This window comes from Populus trichocarpa, chromosome 17, assembly GCF_000002775.5.
Source record: "Populus trichocarpa isolate Nisqually-1 chromosome 17, P.trichocarpa_v4.1, whole genome shotgun sequence".
In the NCBI taxonomy this organism is placed as follows: Eukaryota; Viridiplantae; Streptophyta; class Magnoliopsida; order Malpighiales; family Salicaceae; genus Populus; species Populus trichocarpa.
Window position 1 is genome coordinate 8,483,621 of NC_037301.2, and position 26,947 is coordinate 8,510,567.

Below are 26,947 nucleotides of genomic sequence, written 5' to 3' on the forward strand. Positions count from 1 at the left end.
AAATTTGTTTCTCTAAATCTTTATCTTATCATTCAAATGATTTTATTAATTCATTAAATATAACTATTATTAATTTCTTGAATTATTTCAATGGTTTTTTTTAGAGATGGACCATCTTTCGGCATAAAAGAAGACATCCTATTTTCCTTCTCATTTTATGTATCATAGTAATAATATTCATATTATTTATTATGTTCTTTTATAATACATTGAAAAACTAAACATACTTTTTGAATTTCTTTGATGCTTTTTATGTTTAAACATTGTACACTAAGAGAATAATAAAAAAACTTATAAATAATAGCATAATTATTTATAGTTATGGTCTTTGCACGTGTCACTGATTTTCAAGTGAAAACTTTATTCATAATTATTGTGATATTTTAAATATTATTTATAAATAATTTTTTTGAATATTTTATCTTTTAAATATTATACTATACATACATTGACACCTTGTTTAACTGAATTGAATTCATTTTAAAAAAAATTTGATTTATAATAAAATACTAAATCACATAATTGAATTAGTTTATACTGTTATATAAAAATAAATTGCACCGATAATTTTAACTATTTTACCTTTAATTTAGAAACGATTTTTGTTATATAAAATATTTTTTTAAAAAGACCCATATATTTATTTAAAATGAGATAAAATATATGCGTTTAAAAAAACATAAATAAATGAATCTCATATTAATTTTTAATTAAATATTTGTTGAAAAAAATTCAAAAAATCAAGCAACTGTCATCCACGCATATTACCAAAAAGATTGATGCAAGTAGAGAAAAAATGATATTATATTGTCGAGGATTTTTGAGAGGAAAGAAAAAGGCGCATGAAAGAGACATAGTAAGGATAGGGTTCTGTTAACATATGATTTTTTTTAAAAAATATTATACATCAATTTGTGGCCAAGTGTCCACGGAGATGACTACACCAAGTACAAGAAGAAAGCACTAAAAAAAATTAAAAAAAAAGAAGAAAAAGAAGAAAAGAATAAGCACTAAATTTAGAAAAACAAAAGGTTATAAATCCAAAAATCGTATGAGGTACAGAGATCCTTACACGTCCTCATCATTCATCCTAAAGCACCCCCTTCAAATTGCATATTCCAGAATCCATCCATCCTTAAGGCTAATCCTCTCTCCAAACACTCCCTTATCTCTCTCCCCCTCGGCTATGCTATATATATATATATATATCTCAAAGGAAATAACCGAGAAAGAAAGGAGCGCTTGCTCTCAGTTTTTCCTCTCGTGACTCCCTAGCTGTTTCCTCTTCGTGTATAAATATAAATACAAATACAAAACCAACCAACCAAGCGTTGACGCAGAGAGAGATGGGGGTGGTGACAGGAGGAGGAGGAGGAGGAGGAGGAGAGAGAAGATAAAAGTTGGAGTTTGTGTGATGGAAAAGAAGGTGAAATGCGGCTCTGAGGTTCTCCTTCTCTTTTGTTTTCGAAACCAGAAACCGGAAGCTATGAATTTTTTTATTAATATAATATAGTAAAAGCATTTCGCTATTGATTTACCACCAATAACGAAGGATTTTTGCATTGGTGGTTTCTTCAGGTGTTATCAGCTCCAATGGGACAGATTCTTGATAGATTACAAGCATTTGGTGAATTCGAAGTACGTTTTTTTTCTCGGAATTTAATTGAGTGTATAATTCCATTAGCGCTTTTCTTTTACCGTTTTGATGATTTTTAGGTTATGTATTTCGGTGATAAAGTGATTCTTGAGGATCCAATTGAGAGGTAATACTTAAATTTTAGTTCATTTAGTGTTTGGTTGTCTTTGGGTTTTACTGAGATGCATGCTTCTTTCTTTTACTGTTTCTTGTTTTTGGAGACTGGATTTCATTTTATGAAAAACAAGGACGTGGCTTGTAGAGCGACAAAAAATGGAATCGTTGATTTTGTTTTCTGTCTATATCTTGTCAAGTCCACATTTTTGGATTTTTATACTCGTCCGCTATCATCATATGCTGAAAAGATATTTTTTTGGAGGGGTTAGTACTGTCACGAGTCGTGACGTGTGCTGTGCAGTCACTAATGCTGGCAGGATTTGGAGACTTATTGCTGGCAGTGCCATCTGTAATTAGCTTCGTGATTATGAAGATGCTTCTAGTCTAAGCTAGTTAATATAATCTGAGAATGCACTTAGAATCTTAGTTTCACTGTCTTCTAGAGGTTGACTGATTTGTTGCAGTTTTTGCTTGTTTCAGCTGGCCAATATGTGATTGCTTGATTGCTTTCTATTCCACTGGTTATCCCCTTGAAAAGGCTGAGGCATATGCCACTTTAAGGAAGTAAGCAGCATTTCTTGCTCATGTTCCCATTTCAAATGATTAATGAATTGACTATGCTTCTTGTGATGAAAGTCAACTGGGAACTTCATACATGCAAACGATTTTCTACTCACCTTCGAGAAGCTGAAATCTTTTTTGTAGTTTCTAAATGCATGCTTCATCTATATTTCCGCTTTGTTGCTTGAAGTTAAACTGGGGCCGGCGGTATGTGAATATGGACAAGGAATGATATTTTTCTTGGTCCATGAAAAAATGAGTAGAAAATTATCCTAGTGGTGGAATAAATTGAACAAATGCCTTGTTTCTGTTCATTCTCATTGCACTGAAGAATGCCATACTTGTGTGCCTCCAACTTTCCTTTTATATTTAGTCCACTGTTACCGATAGACCTTATTACTCCACCGCTCAAGCTGCTATTTCATTCTTTGTCCACATCCTAGTGAAATGCTGTTCAATGTTGAATAGATCATGCTTTTGATTCAGGCCTTTTCTTGTGAATGAATTGGTGCCACAACATCTTCTTCATGACCGGCGGAAGGTGTATGAGGTATGAAGTCTAAACTTCCATCTTATTTTCTGTTTGGCAGCATGGTGCTTTGTACGAAATATTGCATGACATAGTACAATATTTTATTATGACACACACACACACACACATGCACATCAAACATTTTTCTACCCACCCTCTTGAAAATGTCTTGCAGTTTTTCGTTTTCTTTCTCTTTTTTTCCCCTAGGGTTCTGAAGGCAAGTTCTCGACCATGATTGGTCAGTATTCTACTGCAAGGAATGAACTCGTTGGACTGCATGATATATTTCCTCAAATCTGCTAGCCCTCATTGATGGAGTATACTAATGACTATAATTGAGCCATGTCATGTGCATTGTTATTTCTTAATTGGTTAAAAGTAATCAGTTATTCTCTATTTGTTTTTGGGGATTCAAGCGCGCTGAAATGTTTGGAATTCCTGTCCCGAGATATGCCCTTGTTAATAGGGAGTTTCCATTTCAAGAGTTGGATTATTTTATTGAAGAAGAAGATTTTGTTGAGGTCCATGGAAGTCGTTTTTGGAAACCCTTTGTAGAGAAGCCTGTTGATGGTGAGCATTTTTCATACATTTATCAAGTTCTGTGACTTGTGCTGTTTTTGCCCATTAAGATTGGGCTAAACAATGCAGCATTGCTCCATGTATTTTGCTTGATGCTTGTATAGTGGACTGCTATAGTTATTTTCTAAGGACATCACTATTTATGCTTTGGACATTACATCTAGTTCACCTTTGTATTTGTTCATGTGACCAGACATCTCATAATGTGCATGTATCCATTGCAATTGTTCAGTGATGAGAGAATTTAGTTCATTAATTCAATTTTGTGTACTTGTATATGGGCAGCTTTTTTATTATAATTTTGAAGTTTTCTATCTTAAAAAAAAAAAAAAAAAAAAATCTTTGCATCAAATCAGCATTTCCATTTTTCTGATGCTTTTGGCTTCTAAAGTCATCAGTTTGTGCCAACAGTGATGTGTTTTGTGCTCCTCATATCCATTGATTAAATTCTCCTCTTTACTTAGAAGCCCTAGATGGAGCAATGTGCTTGGATTGCATAAAGATGTTGCCTTAAATAGACACTGCTTATAACTGTGTATTCATTATTTGTTGCACCTGCATTTATTTGTAGAGTTTGCTTTACTATTATTAGCACGCATGACAATGACTCGCTTGTTGTACTTTTGAGAAGGCGATGACCACAGCATCATGATATATTATCCCAGTGCAGCAGGTGGAGGTATGAAGGAATTGTTTAGGAAGGTAAGTTTGTCAACAACTTCTGTTTTTCTAATTTTGAAGCTAAACTCTGTTTCTTTGTCTTTCTTTCTTTTTTTTCCCCATGCCAGAAGTGATTCTGTAATGATATGGAGACATTATTGAAGCATTAGTGATTATTCTACGGAAGAATTTAAGACATAAAAAGCATTTACAGATATAGGAAAAAACTAATGATTGGATTGGTTTAGACACAATTTTCTCTTTCTGCAGTTAAGCCACGGTCAATTCTAGCTTTCTGTTGTCTGTTTGTCTACTTGCATTTCCTGGTTTATAGACAAGGATTCCAATCCATAATATGTTTCTCTTGGTGTGATTTTCTTTTGCTATGTTTGTTTATTTTCCACCCTATTTGTGCATAGCTATGGAATTATTAAGGCATACCTTCCAATCATACTTCCATGTAGTTATTTGCATCTCACTTTTCAAGATGCCTGATAGCTTGGATGTTGCAAAAGTTTTTATTTACTGATCCTTTTTTCCTCCATTATCTATCACAGTACAAGTACTTGATCAGGTCTCATTTCAGGTTGGTAATCGGTCAAGTGATTTCCATCAAGATGTTAGAAGAGTGAGGCGTGAAGGCTCTTACATATATGAAGAATTTATGCCAACTGGAGGAACAGATGTGAAGGTTGTATAGTTTTCTGTTGAAAGTTTGCCCATGTTGTTTCGTTTTACTTGTTAATGTCATTGTGATAGGATGTAGACACACATAGTCCATGTTGCAATACGTTTAGAAAGTTCATTATAACTTGTGATTGATTTGAAATAGGTGGGGCATTTTGTCCAGGTTCCTTTGTTGATTAATTTTAATTTGAAGAGAGATACAGAATGTGATCATGCTAATAGGATTTGAATTTGGTTCCATGGTAACAATACAGATGGAGCATGTTATAGATTTCAGTGGTGTTTATGTTTTGAATTCTAACCTGTCACAATAATATCACAGAAAGGATGGAAAGAAATTGATGGGAGGAACATCTGAACCTATAAAACTGATATAAGTGCTTAGTCAAGTTAAACTGATATGAGCTGTTCAGATGCATAATTGGCCTGTGGTATAAAATAGTAATATGCATCATGTTATGAGATAGCTTGGCATACTTTGTATTCTCCCAAGAGAAAATGCAATCCATTCCTATACAGTGTGAAATTTGTGGTAACTTGTAGATGCTAGTAGGATTCAAATTTTGCTTCAGGCTGAACTTTACCTGTTACTTGAAAAAAAGGATCACCATGTCCACCATGTTTCTATGTTCACTTTTTGATTATATGTCTTCCCACACACATTTCTGAACTTTCCCTTGGTTTATTTTAGTCTGACAAGTAATTTTTCATAAACCTATTAACAAATTGACTTTTGTAAGATGTATGTATTCTATGTGATCACACATCAGGTTGTTTTTATGTTTCACGTATTTCAAGTATTTTTGGCTCACTATCAACCGTTAGTGGTGAGGGTCTGTTATTGCTTTAGTCCATGCTGCTTGCAGTTCTATCCTTCTTCCTGGAAGCATTGGTTGGTTTGTTTTGAAACTATTTTGTGCGAGCACCATTATGTTCATGCTATCAGTTTTTGATTTCTTTTTATACATGAAGGATTCAATTCTTCCTGTGTTTGTTTGTTACTGACATTTACAAATTATTGCCTTGGTAAATCATTAAATGATTATAGGTGTATACTGTTGGTCCTGAATATGCACACGCTGAGGCAAGGAAATCTCCTGTTGTTGATGGTGTTGTCATGCGGAATCCTGATGGAAAAGAAGTAATTTCCTGTAGCAACCAAGTCTACCGAGCCCGCCCCCCCCCCCCCCCCCCATACATATACACACATTCTGTGTGTGTGCATGAGTGACTGACTGAAACCAAACCACGTGCATCCACAAACACAGATTCACTTTCTCAGCTGCTTCCTTGTATTCCACTTTGTGAAATCCATCACTTGAGAAGCAAAATTAGTTTCCTACCTTTTTATGTTTTGGAAAATAGTGCATTGAAAGTGATATGCTGCAAAGTTTTGGATAAAGATGCTACAGCAAATAGATATAAACTCTTCTCAGTAATTCCTTTGTCTAGTTATGCAAGCAATGCACAGTTGCCTCTTCTCACTAGTTACTATATCACATTCCTTAGAGCAACATTCTAGGTCTTTTCTCATAATTTGGCAAATGCTTCTTGTTCAGGTCTCACAGTTCAATAATGCTTTCAGACTACAGGTGTCAGAATTGACACATAACACTTCTATGAAGTGTATTGACTCTTCAAGTAAATTTTGCATAGAACCTTTTAATTTTTAAATTTTAGCTTTGTGTATTAACAGACTTGCCAAGCTACCTTTAAAATTTTTCTGTTGATTTGACGACTGGTTACCTGAACTAAGTTTGCTTCTCAAGTGATGAATTTTTAAACTCGTAAGAAAAAGATTAAATAAGAGAAGTAACATTCCAATATACATGCATGCCTGCGTGTGTACATGTACTCTTTCCTAATGCAAGTATACTGCAATCAGAAGGCATGATACTCCTGAACTGATTTTTTACATTTATATTCCTGGTTCAGAGTTTTATGATGATTGTGTCATAAATCCTCTTACCGTGTTTGACAGGTAAGGTATCCAGTGTTACTGACACCTAACGAGAAGCAAATGGCAAGAGATGTTTGCATTGCATTTAGGCAGGCGGTATGGAATTAGAATCTGGTTTTAGTTACTTAATATATTTCTGGCTTCCAAGATATTATTATTCTACTTGATTGTGTCTCCTCATGAATACCTTATGCTAACTGGTTTTTCATTGCTTTAAAAAGACTGGTTTGTCATTGCTTTAGTTTTTATTTCTTTTGCGAAGTGCAACAGTATGCCTTTCTCCTGCCATGATGATCCACAGTAAATATTCAATAATGATTGATAAGTGTAGGTGCATTAGATGGGTTAGTTTATTGATGTTTCTCACTGACATGATTAGTTATTGCAATGAGCTCATTTTGCTAGTGTCATCCAATGTGTTTTATGTGACCTTTTGTCATTCTTATCTTTGTGAAAAAAATGACTGAACTCAACAATAGCCGCTTGAATCTTGTTAGTACAACTGCTTTAGCCTAGCCTCCCTGTTACGACTCATGTGTCTTCTTCTAAGTCATTTTCAAGCATGTAGTTTGTGGTTGCTGATCTTTTCAATACTGTTTATTCGTAACAGCTAAACATATCTTCCTATAAATAAGTACAATGTGATTTCTCCATTTTACTTTCATATTATTAGTGCTGTCTTCATTACTGATATTGTATTGTCAGTCAATACTAAATTATTGTTGCTTGCAGGTTTGTGGGTTTGATCTCCTGCGTTGTGAAGGACGATCATATGTTTGTGATGTAAATGGATGGAGTTTTGTGAAAAATTCCTACAAGTACTGGTCATTATATTTTTTTAAGTAATTTTAGTTTCGTAGATGCTTGTTTAACTAGTCATATGCTGCTTACTGTTTAGTCTAAAATGTTAAGACTGTGTACTTGTGGAAAATTTCCATTTTTCTAGAAAACCGAGAACTGTTGAAACGTGCTCTCTAATTGAAAAATGAAAAATACTTTCTCAAACAAGTGTTTTCTATCTCCATTTCTGGGAAGTAGTGAAAGTTGTTCAAATACTCCACTCTAGAAAACAAGTGCTGTTTTTGGTCAGTCTCTTTTTTTTAAGAAAAAAACCTCATTTTCTTATTATTTGGAAGGCAAACCAAAAGAATTCCTTGTTTTCTATTTTGGAAAACTCGTGGTTAGCAAACCTGTTTTTCTAATTATTCACGTGAGACAATTTTCTAGATTAAAAAGAGCTGAGATGAAAACTGCAAAATAATTCTGAAAGCAAACTCTCCCTTGCTGTTTTTCTAAAAAAATAAGGAAAGAAAAATCTGACAAATGCATCCTGATTCCTCAACCTGTTGAGCTTTTTATTTGGACTAATTACCATGTCTTCATTTCTTTTATTGTGTTGGCATATTACATGAAATTATGAAAAGTAATAGAATGTTTACTTTCTATAGTTATCAGTTTTTATTTGAATTTTCACAGTATATCCTGATTGTCCAAAACTGGAACTTGTTTATTATTTGGTTTACTTATTTTCGTTTTTCTTCCTACCAATTTCACAATTCTCGCAATTTTCTTACATCATTTCCATTCTCAAAACAGATATTATGATGATTCTGCTTGTGTATTGAGAAAGATGCTTTTGGATGCGAAAGCTCCTCATCTTTCATCAGCAATTCCCCCCACTTTACCATGGAAAGTCAATGAACCAGTCCAGCCTTCTGAGGGATTAACTCGTCAGGGAAGTGGGATTATTGGTAGATTTGGGCAGTCTGAGGAGCTACGCTGTGTGATTGCCATTATTCGTCAGTATGTTATATCATTTCCTTTAGTATTTTTACTTCACTTAAGATTTTCAAATCTGCCTTCTTATTTGTGTTTTATGTGGTCAGTGGTGATAGAACTCCCAAACAGAAGGTGAAGTTGAAGGTCACAGAGGAAAAGCTGCTGAATTTGATGTTAAAGTACAATGGGGGACGACCCAGATCTGAGGTGATTCCTTTATTATTGGGTTAAAGACATCAGTGGTACATGTACTTTTGATGATATATTTTTTTTATTTGAGTCCTTAACTTCTTATTCAGGAAAATATTCTTGCATGTTTCAGAAAGTAAAAAAATATCAGTTCATATTCTTAGTCTCCATTTAAAAGTGCTGGTGTTGCTGTTATCTCATTGGGTTTAGAATGTCGAAAAAAAGATTTTCAGCTGTTTGGAGATTAGCAGGTTGATGATCAAAAACCCTCTTCATATCCCATTTTTTCTTATTTGCTTATCATTTTACATTGACCCTAAATAAATCATATATGAGATATGGGATTGTTTATTAGAAAGATAAATCAGATTTGGGGCTAGAATGTCAATAACAAAAATCAAGTGTTTGGAGATTGGAAGGTTGATGATCAAACACCTTATTTATTTTTGTTTGTTTGATTCCCATTTTATGTTGAGTGAAAAAAAATAAAACCCATGTGATGTCTTTGCCTCCTCTTCTATTTCCCTTTATGGCATGATCTCCCCTGATTCTTTCCCATCATCAACTCTACAGTGTTGGGAAGAAGTGTGTGGGGCCACTGTTTTGTTAGCATGGTTATCCCAGTTTTGGATACTTTTGCAGTCACAAGTGTTTTTAGAAATTATTCTTAAACCACAAAATCTCATTGAGTTTTTGGGCTAATTTTCCCCATCTTGATGATGTTTCTCACATGTATTGTCATAATGGAGACACTTCATATGATAGTGGTCATATCAGCTGCATTTTAAACAGAGACTAGTTGTATGAACTGATCTGTTACTCTGCAAAATATACATGTACTTTGGAAAAAAATGAAGCACAAGGCCTAAATTAGAAAATCGCTAAAACTAACTGTACTGCTGATGTTTTTATCCCTTTTTTATTCATTTACTATTCTGTTGTCTTGTAGTACTATTAAGTTGGTTTATATCAGCTTTTTTTTTTTCTTTCTTCCTCAGACAAAACTTAAAAGTGCTGTTCAATTACAAGATCTGTTAGATGCAACTCGAATACTTGTACCTCGTACAAGGTATCATTTGAAGTTCAACAACTCCACTGATTTAACTGCCAAGGATATGTTCCGTTGTGCTTTAATATCATTCTGCCTTTTAGCGATATACATTATAGAATTTCATAAATGTGGCATTCAAACGTTTTTTATTACCATCATCAACAGTTTGTTTGAGATGCACTTTGCTAATATATCATTTGAAGCTCAAAAACTCCACTGATTTAACTGCCAAAGATGGGTTCCTTTGTGCTTTAATATCGTTCTGCCTTTTAGCGATATACATTATAGAATTTCATAAATGTGGCATTCAAACATTTGTTATTACCATCATCAACAGTTTGTTTGAGATGCACTTTGCTAATAAATTTTGTGGCTTATCTATTATCATTGTTAGTGTCATGCATTAAGCTTTGCCAATTAGTTACACATGACAGTGGGTGTTTGTCTGCTTGATGCTTATAATCTGGAAGATGGAGTTCAAATTTTCTTCAGGGGGCAGGGATCTGCTTTCCGAAACATAGATTGATCATAAGTTCATGGTCCATATGATTTTCATTTAAAAATTAGTAGGAATGTGAACTTATGAGCACTGAGAGTACTGGATCTGTCACGGTACTGAAACTGCTCTTCATGTCATATCTTGCCTGGCTGCTATGAACATTGGAAATTGCGTTGTCCATATATTTTTTTTCCCAATGCTGATTAATATTTGTTGGTTATTTAACTTTTCTCCTTTTGCTATATAGACCTGGTCGAGAAAGTGATAGTGAGGCAGAAGACTTTGAGCATGCTGAAAAGCTACGACAAGTTAAAGCAGTTCTTGAGGAGGTTGTTTCATTTATCTTGAATATTTGATGTCTCAAGATATCCTGTCGCAGTCCGTGTTTATTATGATTTAAGTATATCTTCTTTAGATCTATGGGTTTATAACTTGTTCCATTTCATTTACCCATGGCTATTCCATCACTTTGTCTTCATAAGTGAGTTTAGGGTGAAATTTTGATCATTTATGGTTAGAAGTGTAGTCAAGCTGTGATTGGATTGATGTTAATGGCTCAACTTGCTTTTAGCAATCGTGAAAGCAACTCTGATGATGCAGGAACAATGCTGTTAAGAATAGAGTTGATTTGGCATTCCATGCTCAATGCTTAGAGTTCAAGTAGCCATATTTAATATATTGTTAAAGCATCTTCACATATTGCTATTATGTGTCTGATGCTTGAAGTGTTTCTTATTCCAGGGGGGGCATTTCTCTGGTATTTATAGGAAGGTCCAGCTAAAACCTCTAAAGTGGGTTAAAGTTCCAAAAAGTAATGGTGAAGGTGAGGAAGAACGACCCGTTGAAGCTCTCATGGTCCTTAAATATGGAGGTGTTCTTACCCATGCTGGCAGAAAGCAGGTGTTAATAATTGATGTCTTGCTGATCTTATGTTTAATTTATTTTGCATACATAGTGACAATCTAAAGATTCCTCTAGTGAAGTAATACTATGCCAAATTCTTCATACCCTTGACAGTAAAATAACCACCTTACTTTGTTTTGATTTTCATTTCTGCTTTTCTGATGTCTTTGCAGGCAGAAGAGCTGGGTAGATATTTTCGAAATAATATGTATCCAGGTCAAGATAACGAACCTTTTTTCTTTTAAAGGAGATAATAATCATCAGGCATATGCTTGTCCAAGATTTTATTAGGCCTCTCTTCTGACATTTTGCTATTTGGTGTTCTTTGATCATCTATGACTGATAGAACTTTGAGTCTAGGTCTTACAAGTGTCCTCAGAATTTTTTCTTGTTCCTTGTTCAGTTTGCTTCTTGAAATATAACTCTATGCTGCAGTATACTGTCAGCTTCACTAAATGTAACTTGCAGTGTTTTTGTTTGATGTCTTTTTCACAAGATGATTGTATAATATGTACTAGATTTTCAAATAAATGAATTATAGGTGACTTTAGCTACATGTGGGAGTACAGGCAATTTGAACTCCTTTACTAAGATTCGATGCTTCTTTTCCATCCTATCAAGGGCAATTTTTGAAGTCCTTGTGTAGTCTGTTCTGGGCCATGATTTATGGGAGCCACTTTAGATTCTGTAATATTTTCTTCATTAATTACTCCGGGACTTTAGTATCTGGCAGTTTTAGTTTCTTAACTATACATGGCTTTTCCTCTTGTTTTAACTGTTCTGGTAGACCTTTTTCTTTACTACTTATGTCATCTCACTTGATTTATTCATTCAAACATGTTGACAGCTGCTCAATGGAAGATATTAACAATTGATGTGATGTTATCTTTAATTTCTAGGCCATGGCTGTTGACCAGAATGTTAGTAGACGTACCCAGGACAAAGTAGATTTATGTTCCTGCTGCCACATGTTCTCCAGTGCACTTAGTAATTATTATCTTTTAGGATGAATTTTGGTCTGAATGGTTGCATGCTTCTTTTAAGTTTGGACTTGGGAGGCCCTTTTTCATTGACAAGCAGAACAGCATAAACTATGGTGGTTTAGTTTCAAGATTGTATATCTTTGCTTCTCTTGATGGAGATGTATAAAATTTCAGGTGAAGGCACAGGGCTGCTTCGTCTTCATAGCACATATCGTCATGACCTTAAAATTTACAGCTCTGACGAAGGTCGTGTACAGGTATAGCATAGTAGTTCGTGTAAATAAAATTGCACTTAATCTTTGGTTGCTTTGTTTTCTTATTTGGGTGCTATTCCAATTATGGACTGAATTGCCACACATCATTCACAAATAGTTTCTGACAGATGTCCGCAGCAGCATTTGCAAAGGGCCTCCTCGATCTGGAAGGACAGCTAACACCAATTCTGGTCTGTGATCTTTTCTATAGATTTACTGCTTTTCGATATTGAGTTTTTAACTGACCTGTTAAACTTTATCAAGGTTTCCCTTGTTAGTAAGGATTCCTCCATGCTGGATGGGCTTGACAATGCCAGCAGTGAGATGGAAGAAGCCAAGGTTTGTTTTGCTCCTTGAAATGCATTAACGCTTTTTTATCTTCTACCGGCTGAATTTAATATCCAGTAATTGACCATGATTATGACCCCAAACTGTTAAATTCAGATGATGTTCATATCCTTAAATATTTTTTTATTCCTATTATTATTAAACATTACTTGATGTCATGTATCCCGATTGACACAAGCTAAGCATCTCCAATATGAATAAACTAATTGCTTTCTTTCCTTTGATTGTTTGCTAGGCTCAATCATCTCCAAAAGTCTGGAATGATGTTGTGCTCTATTCTAACAGTGATTTCCTTTTGTTTTATTGATTTTTTTGCAGGCTAGGTTGAATGAGATTATAACATCTGCTGCAAAGATAGTTCATAGCAATGGATCCTCTGAGTGTCCTTGGATGACTGATGGAGCTGGACTGCCTTCAAATGCTTCTGAACTTCTCCCTAAACTGGTGAATATTCTTGCTAGTGAAACATGATGAGCCTAATGTCTATACATACAGGTTCACACTTCTGTGGATATTTGTAATGTTACATGCCTATATTGATAATACAAAACACTCTCTTTAAGCTCGATTTTACTTGGAGGCTTTGTCAGTATTTCTTTTTTTAAAAAAACCACACAAGGATTGTTAGGAGACTGTTGCATTGTTTGAGGTCAAAGCAGGCATTTAACTTCAAAGTTCTTTTATTCTTGCAGATGCAAAGTGTTGCACGTACTTCACAAAAAAGTTGTTTTCTCTATTTTAATTGGAAATCTGTATCTTAACTCCGTGATTGTCAAACTGATTGAATGATTCACCTGAAATCAATGATTTTTATTTATAATTAACTTTCTATCATTTTTGTATCTGTACGTCTTCAAAGGAACTCTTATTTATATATGGACCCAAGGGTTTCCATTATGAATATGAGGTTTCAAGTGATGCATACAAGAAGCTAATTCCTGCCGAGTAATAGTTAATGGTAAAAATAGAGTAATGCTTTTCATGTTTTGATGCTCTCAAGTTTTATGCCACTTTTCTGTACTTGAAAGAGTGATATTATCACTATTAGATTTGAATCTCAGCCCTTGGGAAATTGTTAAATCAACTCTGTAGGGTGCCTTCTGCTAACTTGTAGTTGATATATGGCTGTTGCTGTTACACTGTAGTATAATAAATATTCCTACCTTAGTGGCTAGTTTCTCTCTCTCTCTCTCTCTCTTGCTTATGTAACAATTTCTGGAGTTCTTTTACTAATTTCCATGAGGTGGATCTCATTGTTAGACATAGAAAACTTTTCCAAACTTCTCATCTTCCCCTCATTTTGTGTTTCAACGTGAATAGGTAACATTGACCAAGAAGGTGACAGAACAAGTGAGACTACTTGCCAAGGATGAAGATGAAGAACTTACAGAGACAAGCTCATATGAAGTAATTCCACCATATGACCAAGCAAAGGCTCTAGGTAAAATAAATATTGATATAGATCGTATTGCTGCTGGATTACCCTGTGGAAGTGAGGGATTCTTGTTGATGTATGCTCGCTGGAAGAAGCTTGAAAGAGACTTGTATAATGAACGCAAAGTGTAAGTGGTTGCTATTATTTGTGTTGGTTGTTGATAGTGTGATGAGTGTAAATGATTAAGGGGTTGCTGCTCTTGCATTTCCTTTTACATATATGTTAATGTTACTTCAATGCTATTCATTTCAAGAATATGGAATTTCAGCATCTGTATTTTTTAACAAAAGTTAAAAAAGAAGTGTTTCTGTTAATATGATAGAACAGTTCTAGTAAACTTACATATTGTCTAACATTTCTTAATTATTGATTTACATACAGGCGGTTTGATATAACACAAATTCCTGATGTTTATGACTCTTGCAAGTAAGTTCTCTATTTCCAGTATATGCTTTGTTTCAAGTTCTTAGAAAGTAATAATACACCCGATACTAAATTATTACCTTCTAACGATCATGAATGTGAAAAATATTCCTGCAGTTGTTTTGTTGCACTCAAAATCTTTATTAAGCTTAACTACACAATTTATGGTTGTCTACAGGCCATGAAAGTTGAAATTCTGTGGTTTTTTATTTTAGCATTTTTTACTGCATATTTGCAGTATGTGCTTTTCTTATTGTCTTGCTTCCTGTCCTTTTTTTTTTTTCTCTTTTTTTCTTTTTTTCAATTATCTTTGAGATTAAGGGACTGCACACCAAGTGATGGTTTGGGCTGGTTTGTGCTAATCTGAGTGGGCCCAGTAATGGCATTAATTTATAGTGAGATGCATGGTAACATCTACAATGCACATGGTATTACAAAGACATCCATTTGCCCATGCATGTTGGCATGACTGATATTTGCTGCCTTGACATGAAAGGGAGAAGGATGCTTGTAGAGGCAGGATATCTATAAATGTTCATTTATATTATATTGTCTCAAAATTGGTATGAAACTATATTTATTTTTTGCTGATGGTGATTGACTTGCCTTATTCAAAAACCTTTGGCATACTAATTTTATCAAAGATTCATGGTACCATGTTCTCACTGTAGTTGTTTTCCGACTGTTATATTGTTTCTTTATTTGATCTACCATTTTACAGATATGATCTGTTACACAATGCTCACCTTAATCTAGAGGGGCTGGATGAACTCTTCAAAGTTTCTCAGGTATAAATGGACTCTGATCCAACAATTTATGCTTTTTTAACAGATGTTGTGTTTGTCTTTAAGCATTCATCACTAGCAGATTTGGTCTGCTTTACTGCTTTTGTACTGTGGAACTGAATGTCATAAAGATATAATAAAACTATTCCCCTACAATATGCTGATTAAGATGGCAATGTCTGGCTTCTTTTCAGTATGTGGTGCTCATATCTTGAATTAAGGACACATTTGACATAACTGTTGATTATATGAAATATAATTTTAGAGGCAATGGAGTACGCATATCAAATCAATTCTCTCTTGCAAATATACATAGCATTGAGCTATTATTGGATAATCATTGTAATTTCTCTTAGTGTTTTGAATATTGTTATTGCAGCTACTTGCTGATGGTGTCATTCCTAATGAGTATGGAATTAATCCAAAGCAGAGATTGAAGATTGGCTCAAAGGTGAAGTACCTTTTTTTGATGCTTCCACATGTTACTGAGAAAATTCACTTGATAGGGATGCTTAATTTATGCAGTATGTCATATTTGGCAAACATACTTTTGATGTTAACTACAAACATTCTGATGAATATTTCTTGATTAAGTATACCAAATGCTCTTAAAATCATATAAATTCAGGCTAGATCAATGGCTTGATCTCAGGGTAAGTTACCATTAGGTTGTTTGCACATGTTCAAAGTCACATTGTTGTATTAACACGTCAACTGTAGAACATTATTTTAACACCCTTCCTCGAATAGTAGAGATCCAGACAGGGTGAGAGAAGGGGTTAGGGAACTACTGGAGTGATTGATGTTTGGAGCTCTAATAAAAAATGGTTCCTACACCTTTTTGTGTGAATCTTTTGATTCTCTTGCATCACTTTTAGTCTCTTACTTGTTCTTACTTGTGCTTTTTTTTTTCAATTCAGATAGCTCGTCGTTTGTTGGGTAAAATATTGATTGATCTTAGGAACACACGTGAGGAAGCCATTAGTGTTGCTGAATTAAAATGTAATGAAGATCAGCAATCAACTTCTAAGAAGTCTGAAAAGGAAGACACAGATTACCAGTTAAAGCTTTCAATTAAGAATGATGACGTGAGAAGAACTAGCACCACTAGTGATATATCAATGGATCAGGATGATGATGATGATAAAGAGACAAAATACCGTTTGGATCCAAAGTAAATATTTCAACCTTTTTCTTGATGCTTCAACATTATATAGAATCACTGATTAGTAATGTTCACTTTTAATTAGGTATGCAAATGTAAAGACCCCAGGACGCCATGTGCGTACACGCCTCTATTTTACATCGGTAAGAAAAATACTGTCCCCTGCTTTCTATGACACACAGACATCCATCTCTCTCTCTTTCACTCAATGCTTTTTGTAAAACAAGAAACGTTCTTTGATAATACTAGATTCTCTGTTATTGGTTTAAAATCCGGGAATACTTAATATAGAAACCTATTGGGCAATTGAATGATCTCCACCTTCTCAACTTTTGACCCGAGGGTTGAAGGATCCTTGGTTACTTAACAATCATTATGAAGAGGACAGATTTATGTTTCTTCGGCAAAATAACTTCTTTTTTTATGCACTTTTCAAATGCTGAGTTGTTTTTAAAGACTAGGACTTACTCACCATATTTTTATATGGGATTTCCAATCATTAGACTAAAACTTCTTTGGTTTTCATTTTTGAACATTTCCATTGTGAACTGTTGTATCTCAATGCTGATGATGTTAATGGGCTGTGGAATGGAACCTCCAGTGTTGATGAATAAGTGAGTTCTATAGACTCACCCTTCAACTTCTTTCAAAGAAACAAGTTTTACTTCTTTCATTTCACACTATGGCAACCAAGGGTGTACAGCCACTGATATGTTTAGCACACGCTACAATTTTTTCCTACCTTTCCTCGTTATTGATTTTCTCAAGTCTTGCACTATCTGAAATATTTACATCAGTTGGATATAAACGGGATAGTTATTTGACATGCTGCTAAACAGAAGATTTTATTTTTGATACATCATATCCTCAGAAGTTTTTATCATGCAACTTGGATGACAGGAATCACATATACATTCCCTTATGAATGTTCTCCGTTACTGTAACCTGGATGAATCTCTTCAAGGTGAGGATAGCCTTGTTTGCCAGAATGCCTTGGAGCGTTTGTACAAAACCAAGGAGCTTGACTACATGAGCTATATTGTGCTAAGGATGTTTGAGAATACTGAGGTGGTAATCCTGGCTAATTTTTAGAATGTTCTTTCCACTTGATTACCTTAATTCCATATTTTCCTTTTTTGCTTATTAGACTGTTACTCAATAAAATTGTTTTCAGTCAAAGCTAGAGCCAGTATTATTCTTGGCCCAAGTTGGCTGTCCAGCCCAGAAACTGGTATCCATGACCCTGAACTGGTTCAATTTAGGAACTTAGCTAATAAAGCCAGTGTTTGACTGGAAGTCTTCCTGGTTTTGAGTCTTTCAAGTTTCAGGTGAGTTATAGAGATAAAGAAAAAAGAAAAAAAAGGAAGAGGTTTCCAGGCCATTCATTTCATGCCTGAAACCTTATAATTTTCCATGTCGTAGATTTTCATGTTGAGGGAATTGATTTCTTATCGCTAAATCAAACAGAGCTGTGTGTGTTCATGTGTGACTAGATAAACCAGTCGCTCCCATGATATGTGGTTCGCATTTCCATTGCAAAGTTACAGCCGTCAATGTCTGATAAATTTTCGGTCTTTACCTTCTCTCTAATGCAATTGGAGACAATAAGTTAAACTTAGGAAGGCAATTTTTTTTTTTTTTTCAATTTGATATTTCAGGTTGCTTTGGAAGACCCAAAAAGGTTCCGCATAGAGATGACTTTCAGCCGTGGGGCAGACTTGTCCCCGTTGGAGGTAAGCATATATTCATTTGTTGCTAAGAGAGCTCCCATGTAATGGTGCTGCTCTTCATTTATCATTTAAAATTTAACTTGTTTTCCAAAGGAAACGAAGAAAATAAGAATAACAGTAGGAAAGTTGGAACTTTATCTAGGAGGTTAATCAACATATGCGCACACAAACGAAGAGAATAATATTTTTCCCTTTATTTGCATTTAATGTTTGGAATACAAATTGAATTTCACTTTGGCAAAAGAGTCTTTATAATGGTGAGCATGACAATCATCACTGCTTGGAGTTATAGTACGGGGGTTAATGGATGGGAGGTGAATAGCCCTATTAGTTTTTGACAGACTTCCTATTTTAACTTTAATTCAGACACTTCCTATTTAACCATATTTTTTTTTAGAAACCCAATTTTATTTCTTCAACAAATAAACCCTTTTAACCGTATTTGACACTTCATCATCTTTCTTTCAATCTGAAAGGGTCCTAACTAGATGTAACATTCATTACCTTCCCATCTCCAGATAAAGATGACTTCTCCCCCCCATTCCCCTTCGTAGTTATTCAAAAAAGGGAGGGTAAAAATTTTCCCCTCACCTCACTATTTTTTTCCCACACTGTGATGGTGGATGAGTGGTGGCTCTATCAACACACTGTCTAGACACCTTCAGATTGTACAATAGATTGCAAACATGCTTACAGGAGAAATTCCAATAGAGTCAAACATCTTGATTTATTCTATTGTTCGCTGGTGTCTGTTTTTACTAAGATGGCCTCATTTTGTGTCATAATGATTTGATACTAGGGATAAAGGCTAAATACTATTTAAACTAGGCATAGTTGAATGAGCCACGTCAAGTTTGGTTCTGTTTTGTTTGACAGAAGAATGACAGTGAGGCTACCTCGTTGCATCAGGAGCACACTCTTCCAATAATGGGTCCAGAAAGGCTGCAAGAAGTGGGATCCTATCCCACATTAGAGAAAATGGAGATGATGTTTCGTCCTTTTGCCATGCCAGCAGAAGACTTTCCTCCACCGTCCACCCCTGCTGGATTCTCGGGCTACTTCTCAAAAAGTGCAGTACTTGAGCGCCTTGTTAATCTTTGGCCCTTCCATAAGCATGATAAGCATGCAAGTGCTAATGGAAAGTAGCTACTAACATTTTGTCCCTGTTTTCTTTCATGAGTGAACATTCCATTTTCACAATTCTTTGCTTATCTCATGTCACAATGCTGATGCTTTAAGGTATGCTTCGAGCTTATCTTGGAAAAATACTTTTGGAGTGTGCTTCTGATTTTTTTTTTTCCCGGGGTATGCTGGTATGCCCAACATGATTGGATTTGATAATATTTTATTTGAGATAAGCTGTATTGTTTATTTGTCTAATATAAACTAAGAAAATATTGTGTTTTTTAATTGTTGGTATGTTCATGGTCACAGAAAAGTACTCCTAGAGATCTTTTATCTTATCAAGTTAAAAACCTAATTGTTTTAATGTTAATATAAAAATAAAAGAAACTATATTTTAATTTAATATCAAAATTTTTTCTTATAATTTATTTTTGAGAGACTTGATCATATGTAAATTAAAGTATTGTATTTTTTAAGAATTTTTTTTTTATGGGAAGGAACTGATTCGTTTAATATTGAAAAAAAACCTCGCATGTAAATCATAATTATACATATTAAACATGAAAGGGTAAGAATATGGAAAACTCAAAATTAATTGCAAAAATGATTTAATGACCAGACTAAGGCATTGTTCGGTAAAATGCAAATAACATGTTTTTATCAAGTTATTTTAACTACGATGTCAATTCAAAATAGATTATTGTTTATCGACTCAAAACCAAATAACGTCAAACTTCCACATATATTTTATTAATGTCACCTACTTCGTTCAAATTTCATGCTAAACAAATAAATAAACTATAACTCATGCATCAATAGTTAATGTCCACAAAACAAACACAAACCCAAAAAAAAAACTCATAATTCAACGCAAATAATTAAATTATTTCAAAATTCAAGCACAAATTAAATCAAATTAACAGTCCAGGGTATATTGAAATTGGGTCAAAAGTGTTGCTGGAACAATGGTGGCGCGTGGCACATCAGTGCGTGGATTCACGCGCCGCCACTATTGGATGGGCATGAACCGGAAGATCCGATACTCCTTTTTCCCCTCCTTATTTCTACACTGAAGGTTAGACAACATAACTTCTGAGGAAAGAGATCTACTTGGTTAAAGGTTTCGGTCTTTTTTTCTTCTCTTCTTCTCCTTCTGTTAGCGGTGACTCACCGTTACCTGCAAAAGACAAGAAATTCACATAAACAGTTGACTTTAATAAATTTCTTTTTGTTTTTTAGATCTTATAAAAAGTGGGAGAGTGAAGGGATAGATCTGGTATTGCTGGTCCCAGTTGTTGTACATTCTAGAGCATCATTATAAATAGAGCATCAAATTACATTCTAGCAAGGGGCATCATTATAAAAGATTAGGATCGGCCCCTCTCTTAAATTATACCCTATATAAAAAAAAAGCTAATAAGTAATAAAGGAGATGCATGAGGGATATGTAAAATCCACAAGATGGTAAGAGCCAGTTGTTGTTGTAGTTACCTAAATAAGGTCATATTGGCCCTTATCCTTCATGATGTAATGAAAATGGTTAGGAAGTGTGATAAGTTTCAAAGGTTTGCTCATTTCCCTTACTTTACACCAATAAGACAACAATCTTTTTCCACTGGTTATTCTCTTAATGATGAATGGATATTTTAAGCCCATTCCTAAAGTCATTAAGAAAGAAATAGTCTGTCCTCGTAGTTGTGGATTACTTAATCAAATAGGTTGAGGTTGAAGTCTTAGTCAAAATCACATTTAACAATATGACTTTTTTAATGTGAAAGAACATAATTTATTTATTCAGTTTTACCGAAGTTCAAATCATTGATAATGGCCTATAATTTGATAAATAGAAAAAAAGTAGTTTTAAAGGTTTTGAATTGACCATAAATTCTTCTCAATATCCTATCATCAGAAAAATAGACAAATTGAGCTCACAAATTTGATCCTTTTGAATAGGTTTAAGAAGAAATTTGATGGGTTAAAGGTAAAGTGGGATGGCATATGGATGAGATTTTATTGGCATACAAAACTACTAAAAAATCCTTAATGGGCAAAGCAACATTTTTATTGATATATAAGACTAAAACCATTATCGTAGCCAAAACTGGTTTCCCTAACTATCGAGTCTAGTGTTATTCTATCAGAATTATTGATAAAAAATTTAGGACCAACTTGGACCTCCTAGAAGAAACCTACATAATGGCACTAGTTTGGAATGAGGTGTATGAAAAAAGGTTGCCTAATATCATAATATTTGAGTAAAAAGTCGATGCTTTTGTATAAAAGATCTAATATTAAGAAAGCTTAAATCTATATGCAATATGGAAGGTAAGGGAAAGCAATCATCAAAATGCGATAAACCTTAAAAACTCATCCACTTAATCAAGACCAACACTTACCATTTATAATATGAAGAAGGGAAGATATTACCCCACTTATAACATTTAGATCATCTTAAGTCATACTATTAATAAATAATAATGACTTGTGTAAATCATGAAACATTAATAAATTGTTGGCTTTCATGAAAATCTTTCTTAAAGTATTCTACTAATTAAAATAAGATGTTTAGGTATAAAAACAATAAACCTCTCGGTTTAGGAAAACCATATTGTCTAAGGGTGATCATTTTCGGTTCAGTTCGGTTTTTATAAAAAAAAAGTAACCAAACCAAAAAAAACTGAAACCAGTTCAAACCGACCGGTTTCGGTTCGGTTTGGTTATTTTAGAACAAAAATCGGTTCGGCTCGGTTTTTTCGATTTTTCTCGGTTTGGCTCGGTTTTTTTCTGGTTTGGGTTCGGTTTGGTTCAGTTCGGTTTTTTCAGTTTCAGGCTTATAAAATTGAAACTGAACTGATCAGTTTTTTATTAATTGATTTTTTTTTCGTAGTTCGGTTTTTTCAATTTTGTTTTCAGTTTTCTCGGTTTAATCGGTTTTTTGATTTTTTTACTCATCCCTTATCCAAGTTTTTTTTGCCAAGTATATTATTGCCAAGTATAAATACAAAATCTCCCAAGATATGAGAGGCCACCTTATCCAAGTTTTTTTAAAAAAATCCATTTAGGCACGAGAACACATATTGCCTGAGTATAAATGTTTGATCCCTCTTAGGCACAAGGGGGCACCTTGTCCATGTATAAAGGAAAAATAAAGCCCTTCATATATGATACACTTTTTTTGTTGAACACTTTTCCCTAAATATAGAGGCTAAAAAACTTCATCCCAACAAACCATAATTTAAAATTACCATAAAAAAAAGTTAGAACCCTTTCAGGTGACTTAAAACCATAAAATTTATAAAATACATAATCATGGGCATAATCAAATGAGCAAGACCCACTCGAATCTTTAACATTAAAAAAGGACGAATGATACACTAAATGGGGACTTGGAATCCCAAATCCTATAAAGTTTATCATTGGGAGCCATAGATCCCAGGTAGCACTTTATTAGAGCTTTAAACCTCGAATAACTAGGTTTAGGGATATAAACCCTAATTTATGAAGTGATGGGGTTCCTGAACTCAAATAACAAGATGAAAATGAAGAAAACAATGAAAAAAAATAAAGAATTGAATTAATATTAAAAATATCATTTAAAGACCATAAAAGGAAAATTTTCTAAGTATAAAATTCAATACTTGTAAGATTGGGGGTGAAATGAACTAATTATAATGGATAAAGACCTAATCCATTTTGATCAAGTCTTGGGTTGGTGTCTCCTTTATAATCTCCACTTGGAGCTCTATCTCTATTCGGGCTTGCTTTATATCCTCTAGTAAATTATGAGCTATTTTTTCTTCAATCTATAAGATCTTTTTCTTGGTCACCCTAGACGACCTCATCCTTAGTCCTATCTTCATCCTCTAAAATGTTTTTATCATCCAGGTCGGACAAGTACTGCCCCTCGAGTAGCTGCAATAGCTTTATCTAAGTAGAGCTTCTTGAAGTTAAGCAGCCTAATTAGGGAGAAAAACTAAAAAAATCCACTACCAGCTCTCTAAGACCTCTTAGCCGAATCTATTATCAATGTGAAAAGCTTGTCTTTTAGGACCTTTTACACTCTCAACTCCTCTATTATATATTGATGAGCTTTTTTGGAAAATTCCTAACTTTTCTTAGCCAAAACGCTTCTTGCTTGATGTTGTCCCTTTTTCGAGTCAAGTTGACAACTAGCTTCTTTTGCTTTTTTCTTTTTACCCCTCCTCTTTCAAGGACTGTTCAACATCAATTAGCTTGGCTAGCTACTTATACAGCTACAAAGGTTGCTTCCTCTTTTTATTTTTTCCTTACAAGGCCTTACTTCCAGCTCAACCTAGATAAAAGTCGGCACCTACAACTCCTTTCATAAATCAAGCATAGTTGTCTTGATCTCATTGACCACTTATAAACCTTATCCTATTTCTCCTATTCATTTTCCACTATTTGGTTTAGTGGAATTACATCTAACTCATCTATGATAGCTAGGAAAGTAAAAAAAAAAATATAAAGATAAAAAAAAAAAATTGAACCACTTACACGAAAGATTCCTTTAATAGAGCTTGGTTCACATGTTCCTCTTATTGGGTGCTCACTTTGAGGTTGTATATATTTTTTCTGAAGCACTACATGTTGATAACTCGAGTATAAAAGAATTAGTTGTGGATTACTCAATGCAGGGGATAGAGGACCATATCCATGAATTGACATTCAACCTTCTATTTCTTTCTCTTGGAAGCCCTAGATGGACCAAGTTGTTTAATTATAGAGCTCACAACTCAAGTAACAACTCCTAAAAAACAAACAAAAATGGTGAGGGAAAAAACAAAACAAAATTATAAAGATAAAAAAAAAAATAAGGCATAACAAGTTTGACTTTTCCCTAAGCTATAACCTATGATATGGTATTGATCTTGTAACACATGGACATTTCCCTTAACTGATCAACAAAAGCTCACCCTACAACTCTTAGAAAGGCATATTGTTCAAAGGCCCAACTAGTATTCTTTAGAAATAAGAACACATCCATATTTCATAAGTTTTACCAAAATGCACCCCTCAATCTATACTAAATTATAAACCATTTAATATTCTTTAGAAATAAAGACATATTTTTTTTCACGTGATCAATTTTTCCTAAGATCACTTAATGTATAGGATCTTCAATAGGATAAAGAAAAAATAGAATCACATCATCTCTTGCCTATCATAAGAGCAACTAATCTTTCAGCAACAAACCCTAGACAACCCTAAAGTTAGAGTCTCTCTTATAAGTATACAACTTCTCTAAAGCTACTATAATAGCTTAATAGTTCAAGTGTGACTACTTCATACACAAATTAATGAAGTACAAAACACCCCTTACAAATCCCAACAATGAAAAGGTGTATCCATATAAAAATATATAGACTAGGGAAATAATCTCAACCTCTCTTGTCCAGACCCTATTCGAATGTAGACTTGTTATTCTTTTATGTTGCTTGAGTATCGAGCTACATACCCAATTGGAAATTTTCTAGCATACAACTCTAACTTCTCCAAAGTCATTTTGTTTGAATAGAGGTCATATATTAATCTTAAGGTTGTCTAATCATCCCTTAAGGAGTTCTAACCCCTTATTAGGGTTCTCTTGCCTTTTATTTAGCTCGAGACCCCATATTCAGGGTGGCCCCAAATCCATTAGTAAGTTGGTTATGGTCTACCATGTCCTAAGTTACCTTATACAAAAAGATAAAAAAGAAAAAGAAAAAGGAAGGGTGACAATGTGGAAGTACCTAACTAGAAATCCCTCATTTAAAAGTGTGGAAGAACCTAGTTAGAAATACCTCATTCATTGAAAAATAAATAGGAAGAACAATGGTGTTCTTGAAGATCAACTACACCAAACCTCTCAAAAACAACTTGAATGGTAGAGAAAATGATTAAAATTCCCCATTGTGAAGAATGACACTCATAAAAAAACCACCAAACTCAAAGCATATGTGAAACAAAATAAGAAATAAGGAAAAATGAAAATGATAGACCTTATATAGGCCATTCCACGTGGCATGCAACATGAGCCCCTTCGTTGACTCTACTCTCTCTCTCTCTCCACACACACACACAGAGTGAGCTAAGTGGGTCAATAATAACTGAAAAGTTAGTCCACTCAAGTCATAACATGACATCATTTATGACGGGTTTTTAGAATTTTAAATATTCAAAACCCCTAAGATTTTCACTTGCTTATCCATGCGCCAACATTTTGAATCCTAGCATGCACTTACATGGTAATTCTTAAACTCTCAATTATCTGACTTTCTTGTGTGCACATTTTCTCATATGCTTTCACACCATTGCATCTTTAAGGAATCATAGTTAACAAGAAATGTGAAATTACTCCTTATTCATCTAGAGGAATCCATGTTGTCTAGATAGGGCATGCCGTCTTGATCAACACCCTTCACCCTAAATGACATTTAACTAAACAACACCAACACTAACAAGGGTAGATGAATACTTTGTCTTTGTGCCACCCATGCCATCGAGACTTGAGAGGAAAACTAATATACTCAGGGTGCATATATACTTAGAGAACCCATTTAGTTCATTTCAGTGTTATATCTAATGAGGAGCCCTGGCAAACTGGTCAACCTAGCTAGATGACATACACTTGACTAAAACATGTCCACTTAGGTAACATATACTTGATCGGTTATCCACCTAGATAGACTCGAACTATTTCACCAACCCTTGATATGGTTTGTATCGCATATTAAATGTTCACGTATTCTACTATCATAACTAGTTCATGAAACGACATTAAAACATTAAAGTATGCACATATTAAATGGGTAATTCCTATGACATCACTCTTTCTTCCCAACAGTAAATTGCCCATCACTAGATTCTTATCTTTCTTTAGAATTTACACACTGATCAATGTGTACTTATGAATTAGATTGTTTTTTTTTTTCTTTATCTTTTGCTGAGTCTTCACTATAGGTTTTTTCAGATGTTTGGAAAGTCAGATTGATTCTTGGTGGAGAGAAAGAGTGGCGATGAAGCTAAGTCCGTCCAAACTTCTCCCTGATATTCTCCCAACTAAAGTTTGAAAGTAGCTAGAACATGACATTGCCTTCTCTTCATGTAGTAGGTCACAGCTAAGCTAGGTTGTAGCGTCATGGTTTAGCCTGTTTCTTGATAAAGAATCAAAACATTAATTAGTTTTGTTTTCTAATTTCGAGTTGTTCAAATTATCCGCAAAGTCCAAATTATGCGAAATGGGAGCATTTTCTTTTTCTTTCATTCTCTGTATATACGCAGTTATGACTTTTGGAGGAGAAAAGGCCACCTCAGTAATTTTACTAAAATATTGTTTGTTTTTCTTTTTCCTTGCATATATAATTTTTTTCATTCCTTGCCATTATCTTCTATTGATTTGAGAGGGACAAAAACTATAACTGCAAACTGAATGCACAAGTTCCTGTTCTAGTTTATATTTTTCAGTAACTGCGGTTCCTTTTCTACTTCCATTCCCGGGTTTTCTGTTTCAAGCCCCCACGTTCACAACCATCCCCGACAAGAAAAT

The 26,947-nt window shown here is 34.2% G+C and overlaps 1 protein-coding gene across 12 annotated transcripts; it reads left to right on the plus strand.

The window, feature by feature from the left end:
• Nucleotides 1-1,135: 1,135 nt before the first annotated feature.
• Nucleotides 1,136-19,686, plus strand: LOC7482442 (inositol hexakisphosphate and diphosphoinositol-pentakisphosphate kinase VIP2). Of its 12 annotated transcripts, none has more exons than XM_052448726.1 (30): nt 1,140-1,444; nt 1,579-1,638; nt 1,717-1,763; nt 2,234-2,317; nt 2,801-2,864; nt 3,263-3,416; nt 4,057-4,127; nt 4,672-4,776; nt 5,821-5,913; nt 6,754-6,828; nt 7,465-7,550; nt 8,329-8,535; nt 8,619-8,718; nt 9,699-9,769; nt 10,498-10,579; nt 10,992-11,150; nt 11,327-11,369; nt 12,311-12,393; nt 12,519-12,581; nt 12,655-12,729; nt 13,057-13,182; nt 14,059-14,300; nt 14,555-14,599; nt 15,318-15,384; nt 15,761-15,832; nt 16,302-16,555; nt 16,632-16,689; nt 17,447-17,614; nt 18,205-18,279; nt 19,186-19,686. In XM_052448726.1, exons 1-30 carry the CDS (start codon nt 1,415-1,417, stop codon nt 19,420-19,422), a joined length of 3,096 nt encoding a protein of 1,031 aa, XP_052304686.1. In that variant the 5' UTR covers nt 1,140-1,414; the 3' UTR covers nt 19,423-19,686. The 12 variants fall into 12 exon arrangements, with proteins under 12 accessions (XP_052304690.1, XP_052304689.1, XP_052304688.1 ...); XM_052448724.1 differs by having other exon boundaries at nt 1,141-1,444; nt 19,156-19,686; XM_052448723.1 differs by having other exon boundaries at nt 1,143-1,444; nt 19,153-19,686.
• The last annotated feature ends 7,261 nt before the right edge of the window (nt 19,687-26,947 follow it).

Bases quoted from the DNA above. Each gene is read 5' to 3' on its own strand.
- LOC7482442 (XM_052448723.1), top strand. From the start codon at position 1,415: ATGGAAAAGAAGGTGAAATGCGGCTCTGAG. The intron at 13,183-14,058 runs GTGAATATTCTT...CAACGTGAATAG, and splicing joins CTGAACTTCTCCCTAAACTG to GTAACATTGACCAAGAAGGT. The intron at 15,833-16,301 runs GTGAAGTACCTT...TTTTCAATTCAG, and splicing joins GATTGAAGATTGGCTCAAAG to ATAGCTCGTCGTTTGTTGGG.